This window comes from Ascaphus truei, chromosome 11 (assembly GCF_040206685.1).
Source record: "Ascaphus truei isolate aAscTru1 chromosome 11, aAscTru1.hap1, whole genome shotgun sequence".
In the NCBI taxonomy this organism is placed as follows: Eukaryota; Metazoa; Chordata; class Amphibia; order Anura; family Ascaphidae; genus Ascaphus; species Ascaphus truei.
Window position 1 is genome coordinate 44,644,931 of NC_134493.1, and position 13,336 is coordinate 44,658,266.

Here is a 13,336-nt window from a genome sequence, read left to right on the forward strand (position 1 = left end):
TTTATACTGACACTGCCATGTTGACTGCAATATAAATGCAAAATCTTGTACCGACTCCCTATTTCATTTGAGTTTCTAACATGTCTCTCTTCCTCTATTCTTTTTCACCCCTTTCAAGTAATAAAGCACTCAAAGGCTTTGACGGTAGCTGCCTCCCGATTGGGGGCCGAGAAGTATTTAAATGTTCTAAAGTTAAGATGGAGTTTATGTTGGCTTTATTGAAATATCTTAAGACCTTATGTCCAAAATATATATATTTAAATATCAAAAAAGATAGTTCTATAGTTCGGATGTAATCTATGTACATTGTTCTTCCTGTTTCAATGTCTTGATGTGATACAACAAAAAACAATAAAAACGTTTGAAATAAAGTAGTTTTAATGTACTGAGTTGTTCGTATCCTAACAACAACAGAATTTTATTCTGGTATCTCTGTAAATAATGTATCTCATAAAACCGGAGTCCTTGTGGAAAAAAGGTGAGGAAGTACTGATGCAGTTATTTCACAGGCATTTCATGAATTGCATTGATTAAGGTAAAGATGTCTCCCTCCAATTATCGAAATCAGTCACGTTGGGATGCTTTGCACGGTATAGATAAGGGCTCTTCAATTAATTTTCCAAAGGGACTATGTCCTGGTGGAAAAAAAAAATGAGGCTTAGAGAAGGGCCACTAGAGTATTATAAATTAATTTTGTAAAGACATAAAAATCATTACACTTCAAGAATGTGCAAGCCTTTCTAATACATGAACCATATGTATTTACATTACCTTGGCTTGCACGTGAATTTCAGTGTGAAAGATTACACTGAGCTGCCTGAGCAACCAGAATATAAATGAGTGTAAGCAGAGAGCTCAAGGGCCACTCCAAGCCACATTGAGAGCTGGGACCACCAGTTGAAGAGCACTTGTACACTGTAAATGGGAACATGTGCTGGCAAGGAAAATCAATTAGCAGCTCTATCGGTAATTGCTAATAACATTGAATATACTTTAATAACATTCACGTTCTTCTGCTCTGAATGCACAACGTTATTTTCTAATAACTATTTCGTTTTGTGCGTAGGGATGTGGTTTAACCCTTTCACAACCCCACACAATGGGCCGCATTAATCTCAGGCCTTAAAAGGGGTTAATGGAGGGGGAAAAAATGCATTTTCTTCAATGGTTTTCCATTCGTCCTATTTATGCATCTCACTTTGCCACATTGATCTCAGGAAACACATCATAATGAAAGTAAAACAATCTCTTCATAGGGTGATTTATAGGTTGAACTTGGAACAAAATGCCATAATGCTAACCCCTACTACAGCACACCTCACACCTGTTCCACCACACTGGTCAAATCTCCCCATTTACCAGGGATAGACCCTTGCATTTCATTGAAAACCACATCCTCTCTATTCATGTTGATCTCTTCCTCATTACCCCCTTACATTTTAAGCACACCAGATAATCCATGGCTTCAGATCTGCCTGGATTCAGAACAGGGCTAATGTTTCAGTGCCTGTATACAACTAGTTATACAAGAAGATGTATACCATTGACAATATAGGAAGTGCTTTGTGATAATCAAGTGAAACATATTTGCATGTTAAACTCCCATCCAACCCCCTTGGCATTGGGGAGTGAGAGGCGTGTGCCACTGAGAGGAGGTACCATCAGAAACAGGGCAGACGTGTGCAGATCACAACAGTAGATCCCATCCAGCTGGAAGGTCCCACACTACAGAGACCCTGTGCCTCCCTGCAGATCCTTTCCTGATCCGTGCCTCCCTGCAGATCCTTTCCTGGCTCCTGTATCATGTGTGATCAGCCGGTTTTCATTGGGTCAGATGTAGTGAAGAAGTCTTTAAACTTCTCCACTCTGATCCCTCTGCTGGAACGGGCGCTGGCTCTGTTCTCCAGTGGCAGCGAAGGGGGGATTATCCAGCCAGTCCGGACCATAGTTCCAGTGGCTAAATACAATGGGTAAGGAAAGATCCCCTCTCAACATAGCCAAGAGGGCAGATTACATTGCAATGCTTTTCTCTGCATCTCTTATTACTAAACAATTGCAGGTATCATCTTTTATACCCGGGCATGGGGTGGCAGTAGGGGTGCAGGTATCATCATTTATACCCGGGCAGGGGGTGGCACTACGGGTGCTGGGGTGATCATTTCTTCAGAAATGTTAAGTAGACCACTGTATGTAAGTTTGGTATGGAGGTTCTTTCTGTTCACACCTGTAGATCAGAGCAGTTGGCATACAGTATAGAGCCTCTTTTCAAAGATAATGATTAAATATTGCATAATATCCTGGCAAAACAGAAACAGTCATCATTTTCACAAGCCATTCAAACGACTGCATTTTTATTTCTGCATATATTTAAATGCAGTGGCAGGATTGTTAAATAATGCATCCTGACCAAATGACTATTTGTTGTGATTGTTTTGCTACTGTTCAGGTGCTTGGAAAGACTCCCAACTTATTTCTGACTGAATTGTTTCATGTAAGAAAAATCTTTGTGTTTTTTTTTTAATTTGATGCCAGCTTTCCTATAATTAAGAATTGCTATGTGGTGCTCAGAGAAAAATGTAGGATATTCTAATAGTGACCCATATACTGATACAGACCAGTTACTACTGAAATTACATTTATTCACCTAGTAGTGTATTACCACGCTGAATTCATGCCATTATGTTGGTTTGACCCAGTACTTATCTCCTATATCTAATTCCAGTGTATTAATTAAAATTAAATAAGAGAGTTTGAGGAGTTGGCTTCTATTAAAATGACATTATGGTGACATGAAGATAGTTTGTCAGTGACCTCAAATATATAGCAGTAAACAAAGAAGCCTCAATGGACGTCCAATGTGACAAACATTTCCAGCTTGCAACCCACGTCACAGATACTGATAGGGGTCTTTACCTTGACGTGGGTTGCAGGCTGGACATGTTTTGCCCAATGGATTGAACTAACTGGTCCATATTTATAAGAAAATACATATAGTACTAAACGAAATAATTTGTCACATTGGACGTACATTGGGGTCAGCTTTTATGGATATCCCTGCTTCAGTACAGGTGGCTCAATCAGTGTCTCAGTCTGAACCACTGATTGAGCCACATGTGCTGAAGCAGGGATATCCATAAAAGATGGTCTGTCGGTGGCCATTGAGGACTGAGTTTGAGACCCCTGTTTTAAAACTTTGACTGTTTCATACTTCAACCTTGTTTGTAAGGGTGACTTATAATGTTGGCAACCTATTATTTTGTAGGCCGGACATACTTGAAAGGGAAACGTAACTCCATGTATTTTTCATGATAACATATTTGATAAATAAATAAATAATGTAAGCTTTAACCCTATACTATAAACAGTAGAGAGGCTTAGTAACAGTAATAAATGTAAATCAAGTGACAGGGTTTGTGGTTAAGATTTTTAGGGGTGATGCCTGCTTACAGCGCAGCTGATGATGCCCTTACTACAAAAGTGGTAACTTTCTACGAAAAGAAAACCTCATCTACATTTCCATCACACCAAGCAACCGTCCTCTTGTTCGACCCAACTAATGGCGCCCTTAAAGCTGTACGTATACTTTATGTTTTCTTCGCTTTTTTATATTTTGGCGCATACTATGCGCTATTTGAGAGTGCTGCTTACTTAATTCCGTTCTGAGGCTTTAGCGTGTGGGGAGTAAAAAGGTCTTGTTTATCGAGGCTTCTCAACCTCAATAGTGGCGCAAATACATTGAACTGGGTTTAAACGAAGAAAACTTTATACAGATGTAGCAGCTGTTATTGCTCCCGCTGGTGAGTTGCAGCGTATCACACGCAACGCACCAGCGGGAACAGGCGCCATGTAGTAGGGTTACTGTCCTAAGGCTGCCGCCAGGCAGGGAACGGGCGCACTGGCGCTCGTGCGCTGCGCCCTGCTCGGCCGGGCGATTGGCGGCCGGCTGGGTGCACGCTCGTCTGGGGGCGCGGCCCCGACGTCACGGAGCTGGTTCACGCTCATTGGGCGAGCCGCTCACGTGACGCGCTCGCGAGCGGCAAATTCAAATTTGCTTGCTCTACGCGCCGAGCGGGCGCAGGCGCTCGCTCACGCTGGCCACACACATTGCTGCAATGTGTTTCATCTCGGCCAGCGTGAGCACGCCCGCTCAGCACCACCCTGGCTCAGGCCTTAGACACACAATGTGCAATAAAAGTCTGCAACATCTGTAGCTCTCAATATAAGTTTTTGTTTGTTTCATCTGGCTCTGTGTGATGCTTCATATGAGCAGTAGGAGGGCTTTGCGATGCGTTGCAGACCCCCCGGCATCGAAGGGGTTAATGTATAACTTTTAAAAGTCCAGATCCACAGAAGGGTGCTAAGCTTCAGCCCGCCTTTACTGTGAATATGGAGAGCTAAGCTTGGCACCTTTCTGTGGATATGGGCCAAAACTCTCTATTTAGCCGCTGATGCAATACACAGACAGCCCCTCTAGTACTCACATGGAGTAATAATCACGGATCAGAACTTGAAGCTGCAGTTCAAGCTGCCGTTTTTTTTTTTGTAACAATTTCTTTTATTGGTCATGTTCACATATTAGTATACATACATTGTTGTCATGGGCCCATGACCTTTACCATTGTTTAGGTACATCATGACCAACATCTTTTTTCTCGTTTTTCTAGTGTGAGAAAAGAGGTGAGAAAGAAAGAAAAGAGCAAGGAAAAGATGCAGAGGGCAGGAGGGGGAGGGGGGAGGGCAGACTAACAGAGGGTAACAGGGGGTGGGAATTTGGGGCCCCGAGCCCGTTCCAGGATCCTCCCCTTAGAATCATTATAGATTTGTCTAGCTCAGGGTTTCCTCCGCTTGTCGTTCTTAGAACTTATCTCTCTATCCAAGGGTCCCAGGTATTTTGGTATTGAGGCATCCTCTTCTGGAGCATGGCAGTCAGCTTCTCCATAGACATCACTTCCTCTATTCTCCTGATCACTGAGGTTCTCGAGGGGGCCCTGATTTGTTTCCAGGCTGCTGCTATAGAGCACCTGGCTGCCGTTAGTATGGCCATGATGAGCCTGGACATTGGGGAGGGGACATCTTCTATTGGTTTGTTCAGCACCAGAGTCAGTGGGTCGAGGGGTAAGGAGATTCCTGTCACTCCAAAAATAAGCGCCTGGATCATGGTCCAGAACCTTTGTATCTCCGGGCATGACCACCAAATGTGGGCCATGTCCCCCTTTTCACCACATCCCCGCCAGCAGAGGTCCAGCGTGCCGGGGTAGATTTGGCTCAGTCTGACTGGAGTCAGGTACCACTGATACATAATTTTATAGATGTTTTCTTTTGTTATTGTACAGATTGAAGTTTTTGTTGCTTGCTCCCAGATCTCTGTCCAGTCTTCTCCATCTATTTGGAGTTGGAGGTCCTCTGACCATTTTTGCATATATCTATGGTCTGGGTCGTGAGATGTAATCTCCAGACCTTTGTAAATCTCTGATATCAGTCCCCTTTGATGGGTGGTCTTAGTGCAGAGGGATTCAAATCTGGTGAGTGGAGGGAATTTGGCGGTTGGGGCGAGTGCCAGCAGGAAGTGGCGTACCTGGAGGTACTTAAATAGGTGTAGGTCTTCTATCTGATATTTATCTTTTAGCTCTTGATAGGTCAATATCCTTTCCTTCTGCAGCAGATCAGCAACCAGGCTAATATTGTGACCCTGAAATTGGTCAAATTGTCTTGGGGAACACCCTGGTGGGAAGTTGGGGTTCCCGAAGAGTGGTGTGAGCTGGGAGGGGGATGCTAGCAGACCGTACTTCCCTTTGCTTTTAAGCCATACATTCCACGTGCATCTCATTGCTCCTAGTTCGTACCTCTGTGAACCCATCTCGCTTTTGCTCTGGGACCACATTGCCACCTGAAGGGGGTTGTGTCGCGCATAGTGGGTCTCTATTTCAAGCCAAGAAGTCAAGGCCGGGTCGCAATTCCAAACTACAGCCTGCTTCAGTTGCGTCGCTTGGTAGTATTTAACTATGTTGGGGACACCCAGACCTCCTCTCTCTTTTGACGAGAGCATTACTGTTCTGGGGATTCTAGGTTTTTTGTCGTTCCAGATAAATTGGGAAAATTGAGATTGGACGTTTTTTAAGATTGCTTGTGGGACGGGGATTGGTAGTGTTTGGAAATAGTAAAGTAGTCTTGGAAGGATATTCATTTTTAACGAGGCTATCCTTCCAAACCACGATATCTGGTACTTTTTCCATGTTTCTAGATCTTTTTTGATTTGATCGAATAGGGGGGGGTAATTATGTTGATAAAGTGTATTATAGGAGTTGGATATTTTAACTCCCAGATATTTTATACAGGTATTACTCCATTTATACTTATAGTTGGCTTGAATTAGTTTCCATGTTTGATCAGATAGGGACAAATTTAGGGCCTCTGACTTGTCCATGTTTACTTTGTAGTCAGAGACTGCTCCGAATTGGGTTAGGGCTCTTTGGAGGTTAGGAAGGGAGACATGGGGGTCCACAAGTGTCAAAATCACGTCATCCGCAAACAGGGAGATTTTATGCTCCCTGTCTGCTATTGGGATTCCTTTTATACTTTTTTCGTCCCTAATAGTGGCTGCGAGGGGCTCAATGGTTAGGGCAAATAAGAGAGGTGATAATGGACAGCCCTGTCTAGTCCCATTCCTGATTTGTATTGGGTCTGTGAGGCCCCCTGGGAGTTTTACATGTGCCGTGGGGTTTTGGTAGAGGGCTCTCACTCCCTCTAGATAGGGTCCACAGAAGCCAAACCTCTGCATGGTTTGATCTAGGAAAGACCACTTGATTCTGTCGAATGCCTTTTCGGCATCCAGACTTAGGATCATTGCTTTGGAGCCTGTGAGATGCACGTGGTCAATTATATCCACAATTTTGCGGGTATTGTCGGAGGCCTGTCTTCCCGACACAAAACCAACTTGATCAACGTGTATAAGTCTAGGGAGAATTGGGTTTAACCTGTTTGCTAGGATCTTGCTGTAGATCTTGAGGTCTGTATTTAGTAGTGAGATGGGCCTATAATTCCCGCAGAGGAGCGGGTCTCTACCCTCTTTGTGAATTATTGCTAGATTAGCGGCTGTAATTGTTGTGGGGATTGGTTCACCTTGGAGAAATGAATTAAACATTTTGAGTAAGTGAGGTGAAAGGATAGACCTGAACACTTTATAGTAGGAGTTAGAAAAGCCATCCGGGCCCGGGGCTTTGGATAGTTTCAAAGAGCTTATGGCTTGTTTTAGTTCCTCCTGTGTTATCTTTTTATTGAGTGTCTTTATTTCCTCATTGGACAATGTTGGAAGGGAACATTTCTCCAAATAATGGGAGATTGCGTCAAGACTGACCTGGTCTTGTCCCGGGGGGTGTAGGTTATATAGATCGGAGTAGAAATCCGCAAATTCCTGCGCTATTTCTTTTTCAATGTATGTAACCTGTCCCTTTTTGGTCTTAATACAAGTTATCTGGGACTTAACTCTGGTTCCCCTAAGTTTGGCGGCCAGCAGTCTATCTGCCTTGTTGCCCTTGTCGAAGTATTTTTGTTTAGTCCACCTGAGTGCCTTTTCGACATCTTCCAACTGAGAGTGTTTGAGGGCCGACCTAGCTAGGTTTAGTTGTTTAAATATTTTTTTAGACATTGTGGCTTTGTGTTGTTGTTCAAGGTGAGCAATTTTGTCTGTTAGTTCTTTTTGGAGTTTGTTTTTTATTTTCTTTTTGTATGAAGCTAGGGAAATTAGATCTCCTCTAATTGTGGCTTTATGGGCCTCCCAGAGCATGGCTGGGGTGGAGGCAGACCCCGTATTCTGCTGGAAGTATAGTGAGATTTTTCTGTCGGATAGTTGTCTCCGTGTCTGGGTAGTTTAGCATGGAGTCGTTTAACTTCCATTTGTATTGTGTATTTTTAACAAAGGGTAGGGATAAGGTGAGATCTATGGGTGCGTGATCAGACCAGGTGATAGATCCTATATTAGACTGGGCAGAGGCCTGGAAAACATTGTTTGTACCTAAAAAATAATCGATCCTCGAGTAAGACTGATGAGGGGAGGAGAAAAAGGTGTAGTCCCTCTGACTCTGATGCTGGGCCCTCCAGATATCCACTAAAGCGAATTCCTCCATAATGTCCCTAAAGTTCTTGGCTTTTTTTCGGGATTGTGAGATATATGTGGCCTGAGAGGGTGGAGTGTTGACGGTGGTATGGCTTGACTTATCTTGATTGTGGGAGGCCACCATGTTAAAGTCTCCGCCTATGATCAGAGATCCGAGGGATTGCCTATCCAGTGACTCAAGAAGTTTTCTGAGGAAGGGGATTTGATTTTCATTAGGGGCATAGATATTGACCAATGTGATTGGTGTGCCTGATAATGTCCCTTGAACTATTAAAAATCGGCCGTCTGGGTCTGATTGAGTCTTGGTTAGCGCAAAGGGGGTCCCTGCTCTGAGGAGAATAGCTACTCCTCGTTTTTTACTTGGGGACGAGGCGAAATATGCCTGGGGAAATACACTTCTGAATGTGTTGGGGGGGGTCGGGGAGTTAAAGTGGGTCTCCTGGATCAGAATTATATCCCCTTTGGAGTTTTTCAAATCCCTTAGGACTAGTTTCCTTTTCCTCGGAGAGTTAAGGCCCTTGGCATTAATTGATATCAGTTTAATGGAGGACATTATTTTTGTTTGTTTTCTTTCGGGGCTTTGGGCTCCGAAACTCTTGGAATTCCCATGTCAAGAGTTTTGTCTTGGATTTTAATTCACCTAGGCAGGGTAGGTGTGAGCTGAGTGCTTCAGTAGGCCTCGGAGGAGGGGGAGAGGGGAGCGGCACACTATGTCGCCTGGACCTGTCTAGATCTGGGGGGGATACTTCATTGGGCCTCGGGTGTGGGGAAGGGTTTGGACACAGCAGGATAGGTACTGGAGGGGGGGAGGGATAAAGGGCCTGACGGGACAGAATCGTCAGGAAAGAGTAGAGTGAAAAGAGGTCTCCGAGGGATCCTCTGCATTTGCTACCGGTATTATTAGCCGGCATTTGGGCTTAAGGCCCGTTGGGAGAAATCCGTTAACCCCTTAACTGGGGAGCAACAAGCCGAGGGTGCAGACTCAGCTAAACTATGTACATGATACCCTATCCTGTTTGCACTTAGCAGGGCAGGATCCTTGTGGGCAACCTTATTTTGGTGATGCTTAACCGCGGGTTTTTTAACTGGAGAGCGTATGGGGAGGCGGGGGGAAGGGGAAGTGGGATAATTGGGGGAGGGGGGCTTTGGGGAGGGCCGAGGGGATGGGGAGAGGGGGGGGTGGGTGGGTGAAGGGATGGAGGGGAGGAGTGGAGGGGAGGCAGTGGGGGAGGGGGGGAAGGTGGGGGGTAGAGGGGTGGGGGAAGAGGGGGTGGGGAGGGGGGGGGGGTTGGGGGAGGGGGGGGTGGGAGAAAGAGGGGGAGGAGGAAGGGAGGGGGGGAGAAGGAGGGGAAAGGGAGAACATGTTGCTCTGCTTTTTACATTTGGGACAGACATTTTTATCTAACAGTTCTAATATATGTATAGGTGGTACATTTACATGGTTAATCTTCAAGGTCGTGCGCCTTTGCGTGGTTTGTGACCACCAAACATGCTTGACACATATCATATATATTCACGTCTGTGGGTGTATTATCACAGTTGACATACAGTTCCGGTCTGGAGTATTTCAAACGTCTCTGAAGTACACAATTTGCCTTAAGTAACCTTAGGTGAAGGGGGGGGGGAAGGGGAGCAGGGGGGGGGGGGGGGTGGGGAGGCATGCTGTTCTACCATTTACATTTGGAATGAACATTTTTATCAGATAGTGCAACTGTATGCATGGGGTGGTACATTTACCTTGTTAACATTCAAGGACGTGTGTCTTTGTGTGGTGTGTATCCAACGAGTATGCTTAGCAGGTTTCATATATGTCTACGCCTGGGGATTTTTATCACAGTTAACATTCAGTTCAGGCTAATAATGTTTCAAACGCCTCAATAGTATACCGTTTGCCTTGAGCAACCTTGGGAGAAGGAGGGGGGGGGGGGAGTGTTGGGGGGGAGTGTTGGGGGGGGGGGCGGGTGTGGGGGGGGGGAGTGTTGGGGGGGGGGCGGGTGTGGGGGGGGGAGTGGTGGGAGGGGGGCGGGTGTGGGGGGGAGGGGGTGGTCGGGGGAAGAGGTGGACATGTTGTTCTGGTTTTTATATTGGATGCAGACATATTTATCCAGCAGTTCACCTGTATGCATAAGGTGATACATTCACATGGTTAACATTCATGGACGTTTGTTTTAACACAGTCTGTATCCGGCCGGCCTGCTTGGCAAGTATTATGTGTTTCTCCACCTGAGATTATATAATCAGCGTTGACATTCAGTTCAGGCTAAGATTATCCTAGACGACTCAGAGTAACACGGTTTGTCTTGGGCAACCCTGGTGATAGGGAGGGGGGAGAGGGGGGGCTTGGAGAGGGGGGGCTTGGAGGGGGGGGGAAGAGTGAAGGGGGGGGGAATGAGAGGAGGGGGGGGAGATGAGAGGAGGGGGGGGAATGAGAGGAGGGGGGGATGGAGGAGGGGGGGGGAATGAGAGGGAGGGAGGGGGGGATGGGGGGAGAGAGGGGAGGGGAGGGAGTGGAGAGGGGGGGAGTGTGGGGAGGGGGGGGGAAATGAGAGGAGGGGGGGGAATGAGAGGAGGGGGGAGAGTGAGAGGAGGGGGGGGGAATGAGGGGAGGGGGGGGGAATGAGGGGAGGGGGGGGATGAGGGGAGGGGGGGGAATGAGGGGAGGGGGGGGGAATGAGGGGAGGGGGGGGGAATGAGGGGAGGGGGGGGGGGAATGAGGGGAGGGGGGGGGAATGAGGGGAGGGGGGGGGATGAGGGGGGGGGGGGGAATGAGGGGAGGGGGAAGGGAATAGTGGGGGGTGAAAAAAAGGGGGGGGGGGAGGGGGGAGAGATAAGTTCTGTGTATTCCTTTCTAAATAGACATGGGTTACTTGGCAAAGTATATGCTTGCTTGTTGGTAGGGTTGTATATTGTGTGACGTTTTAACTTTATTAGGCCATCTTGGCCTATTAGCAAGTATGTCCCTTGTTCGTGTTTTATTGGGGCCAAAATCCGGTCACACTCTGGCGAGTCAGCTCAATCCCAACAAGGAACGTATATCTTTGTTTGCCCCCTTGAGTGCGAGCACCCGCCGGGGAGGTCGTGGTTCGGCCAGTGGAGGGAGGGAGGGGGGGGGGGAAGGGGAAGGGGGGCTCTCTCTGCGGCTGGGCCTGTCACTCAGTAGCGGCAACCGGGACCGTTCCCACTGGGGGGGGGGGGGAGGGGGGGGGCCTCAGCGGGCTTTTTGTGGGAGCAGTACTTACTGTTCGGAGTCTTCCGCCATGATGTTGTGGGTTCCACCATCTCCCTCCCCCCTCCCCCCAGGCCTCGACCCCCGGAGCCATGTTTGGCCCACAACTGTGGGAATCTGGGCCGGTCGGGCCGCCTCCTCAAGGGGATAAAACTGGTAAACAATTAACTATAAACTTGGACATCTTTGTGGCTGTCCGGCCACGAACTTTAATGGATGCCTCTCCGTCTTGGGGCGTCTGGACTTAGGTTTCTGGGTTCCTTCGATGTTAGGCCCTCTGTGGTGGGGGAGTTATTCCCGCGTTATGTGCGCTGAGAGACATCTCGGTAGTATAGGCGACGCTGGATCGTGATCGACTTCTCCGCCGGTCCCCTCAGCGTTTGGGCGTCTTGCTGCGTGTTGAGGCTTCTCTTTTTCTCGGCTCGGTGTTGCTGTCCTCCTCCTCGCTTTGGGCTGGGACTTGCTGCTGATCCTGCATCCATGCCGCGGGTGGGGTCAGCCCCAGCGCCCGCGCAAACGGGCCCATGTCCTCCGGAAATCTAATCGTGAGGTACCTGCCCTTGCTGTTGCTGGCTGTTAGCTTAAAGGGAAACCCCCAACGATATTTGATCTCGTTATCCTGCAGCAGGGTCGTTAGGGGTTTCATCTCTTTTCTCCGCAGCACAGTTTTGCTAGACAGGTCGCTGAAGACTTGCAGCTTTTCGTTGAGGAAGGTAAGTGGATCTTTTTCTCTGCATGCCCGAAGTATATTTTCTTTAGCAGAATAGCTATGCAGCCTTACAATCACATCTCGCCTTCTTCCAGGGTCCTCAGATCTGGGCCCTAAGGCCCTGTGGGCTCGGTCTATTTCCAAGTCCTCGTCTTTTACTGTGTTACTCACAGACTTAAACAGATCCACGAGGTATGGGCGGAGGAGGCCAGGGAGAACTGTCTCGGGGATATTACGAATACGGAGGTTTTGCCTCCTATCCCTGTTCTCCTGGTCCTCCAATCCGTCTTTAAGCATAGCGATTTCCTCTCGGAGCCTGAAGATCTCGTTCTCCGTTGCTGTCTGGCGCGTATGGGTCTCCTCCATTTCGCCTTCTAGTGTGGCGGTTTTGTCCGCTAGGCCATTAATCTGCTGAGTGAGATCATGGACCGCGGCTTTTATCTCCATTTGGAGGGATGCGTGCATTTTGGTGTGTTGGGCCGCCATCAGCTGCTCCATGAAGGCCCTGGTTAGAGGCTGCTCCTGCGTGGAGGTCTCTCTGGCTTTGGCAGTCTTGCCCTGTGCAGCTTGTGCACCGCGTGCGCCGCCGCCATCTTGTGTAGGAGACTGCTGTTCGGGGCTTGTCTGCTGCGGGGAGAAGTATTTCGTTACTACTTGTGATGCCGGTTTTTTTTGTTGCCTGGACATCCCGCCGATGTTTCCCCCTCCAGAGGATATTCTTTTTAGTTGAGAATATTAGGTGGAAGGGTGTTTATTTTGAAGTTTATTCGGGTGAGTCCGCGGAGCTCCCAGGCTGCTACTCCATACCAGCTGACGTCACCGGAAGTCTCCAAGCTGCCGTTTTTAACAAAACAATATATATATTTTCCCCATTCATTATGTGCATCAATACAATCTGCACACTGACACGTCATTAGCTAAGCTGCACATCGATCCGTTCTCCTGTAATCGATCGCTTGCTCCGGGCTATTTAATTCCGTTCTTGCACAGCATTCTGGGCAATGTAGTCCTGGAATATGATTGACTGGCAGTTACTAGATACAATTGGTGCACCGCTAGAGAGAGGGCGGGGCTCAAGAGCCAGAGCCTATCAGAAGGGGGCTGTCACTTTGGAAATGCTCCCTACATTAGAAACATTAAAAATGTCTTTAAAACATTATTTTTTTTAAATACTACAAGTATTTTCTCATAGTACAGAACTGAATTATTTAAAAAAAAACACACATGTAGGTTATTGCTTGAACTGCAGCTTTAATGCCTGACTACGACGCGGTTACGTGGCGGTTGT

The 13,336-nt window shown here is 47.3% G+C and overlaps 1 protein-coding gene across 2 annotated transcripts in view; it reads left to right on the plus strand.

The window, feature by feature from the left end:
• Positions 1-1,641: 1,641 nt before the first annotated feature.
• Positions 1,642-13,336, plus strand: part of CRYM (crystallin mu) — a 33,396-nt gene continuing 21,701 nt past the window's right edge. The window contains exons 1-2 of one of the 2 annotated variants that reach the window (XM_075565985.1): positions 1,642-1,970; positions 3,423-3,573. In XM_075565985.1, the coding sequence (XP_075422100.1) occupies positions 1,804-1,970; positions 3,423-3,573 (318 nt within the window). In that variant the 5' untranslated portion in view covers positions 1,642-1,803. The remainder of the gene's footprint in view (positions 1,971-3,422; positions 3,574-13,336) is intronic. The other variant, XM_075565984.1, reaches the window with a different exon arrangement.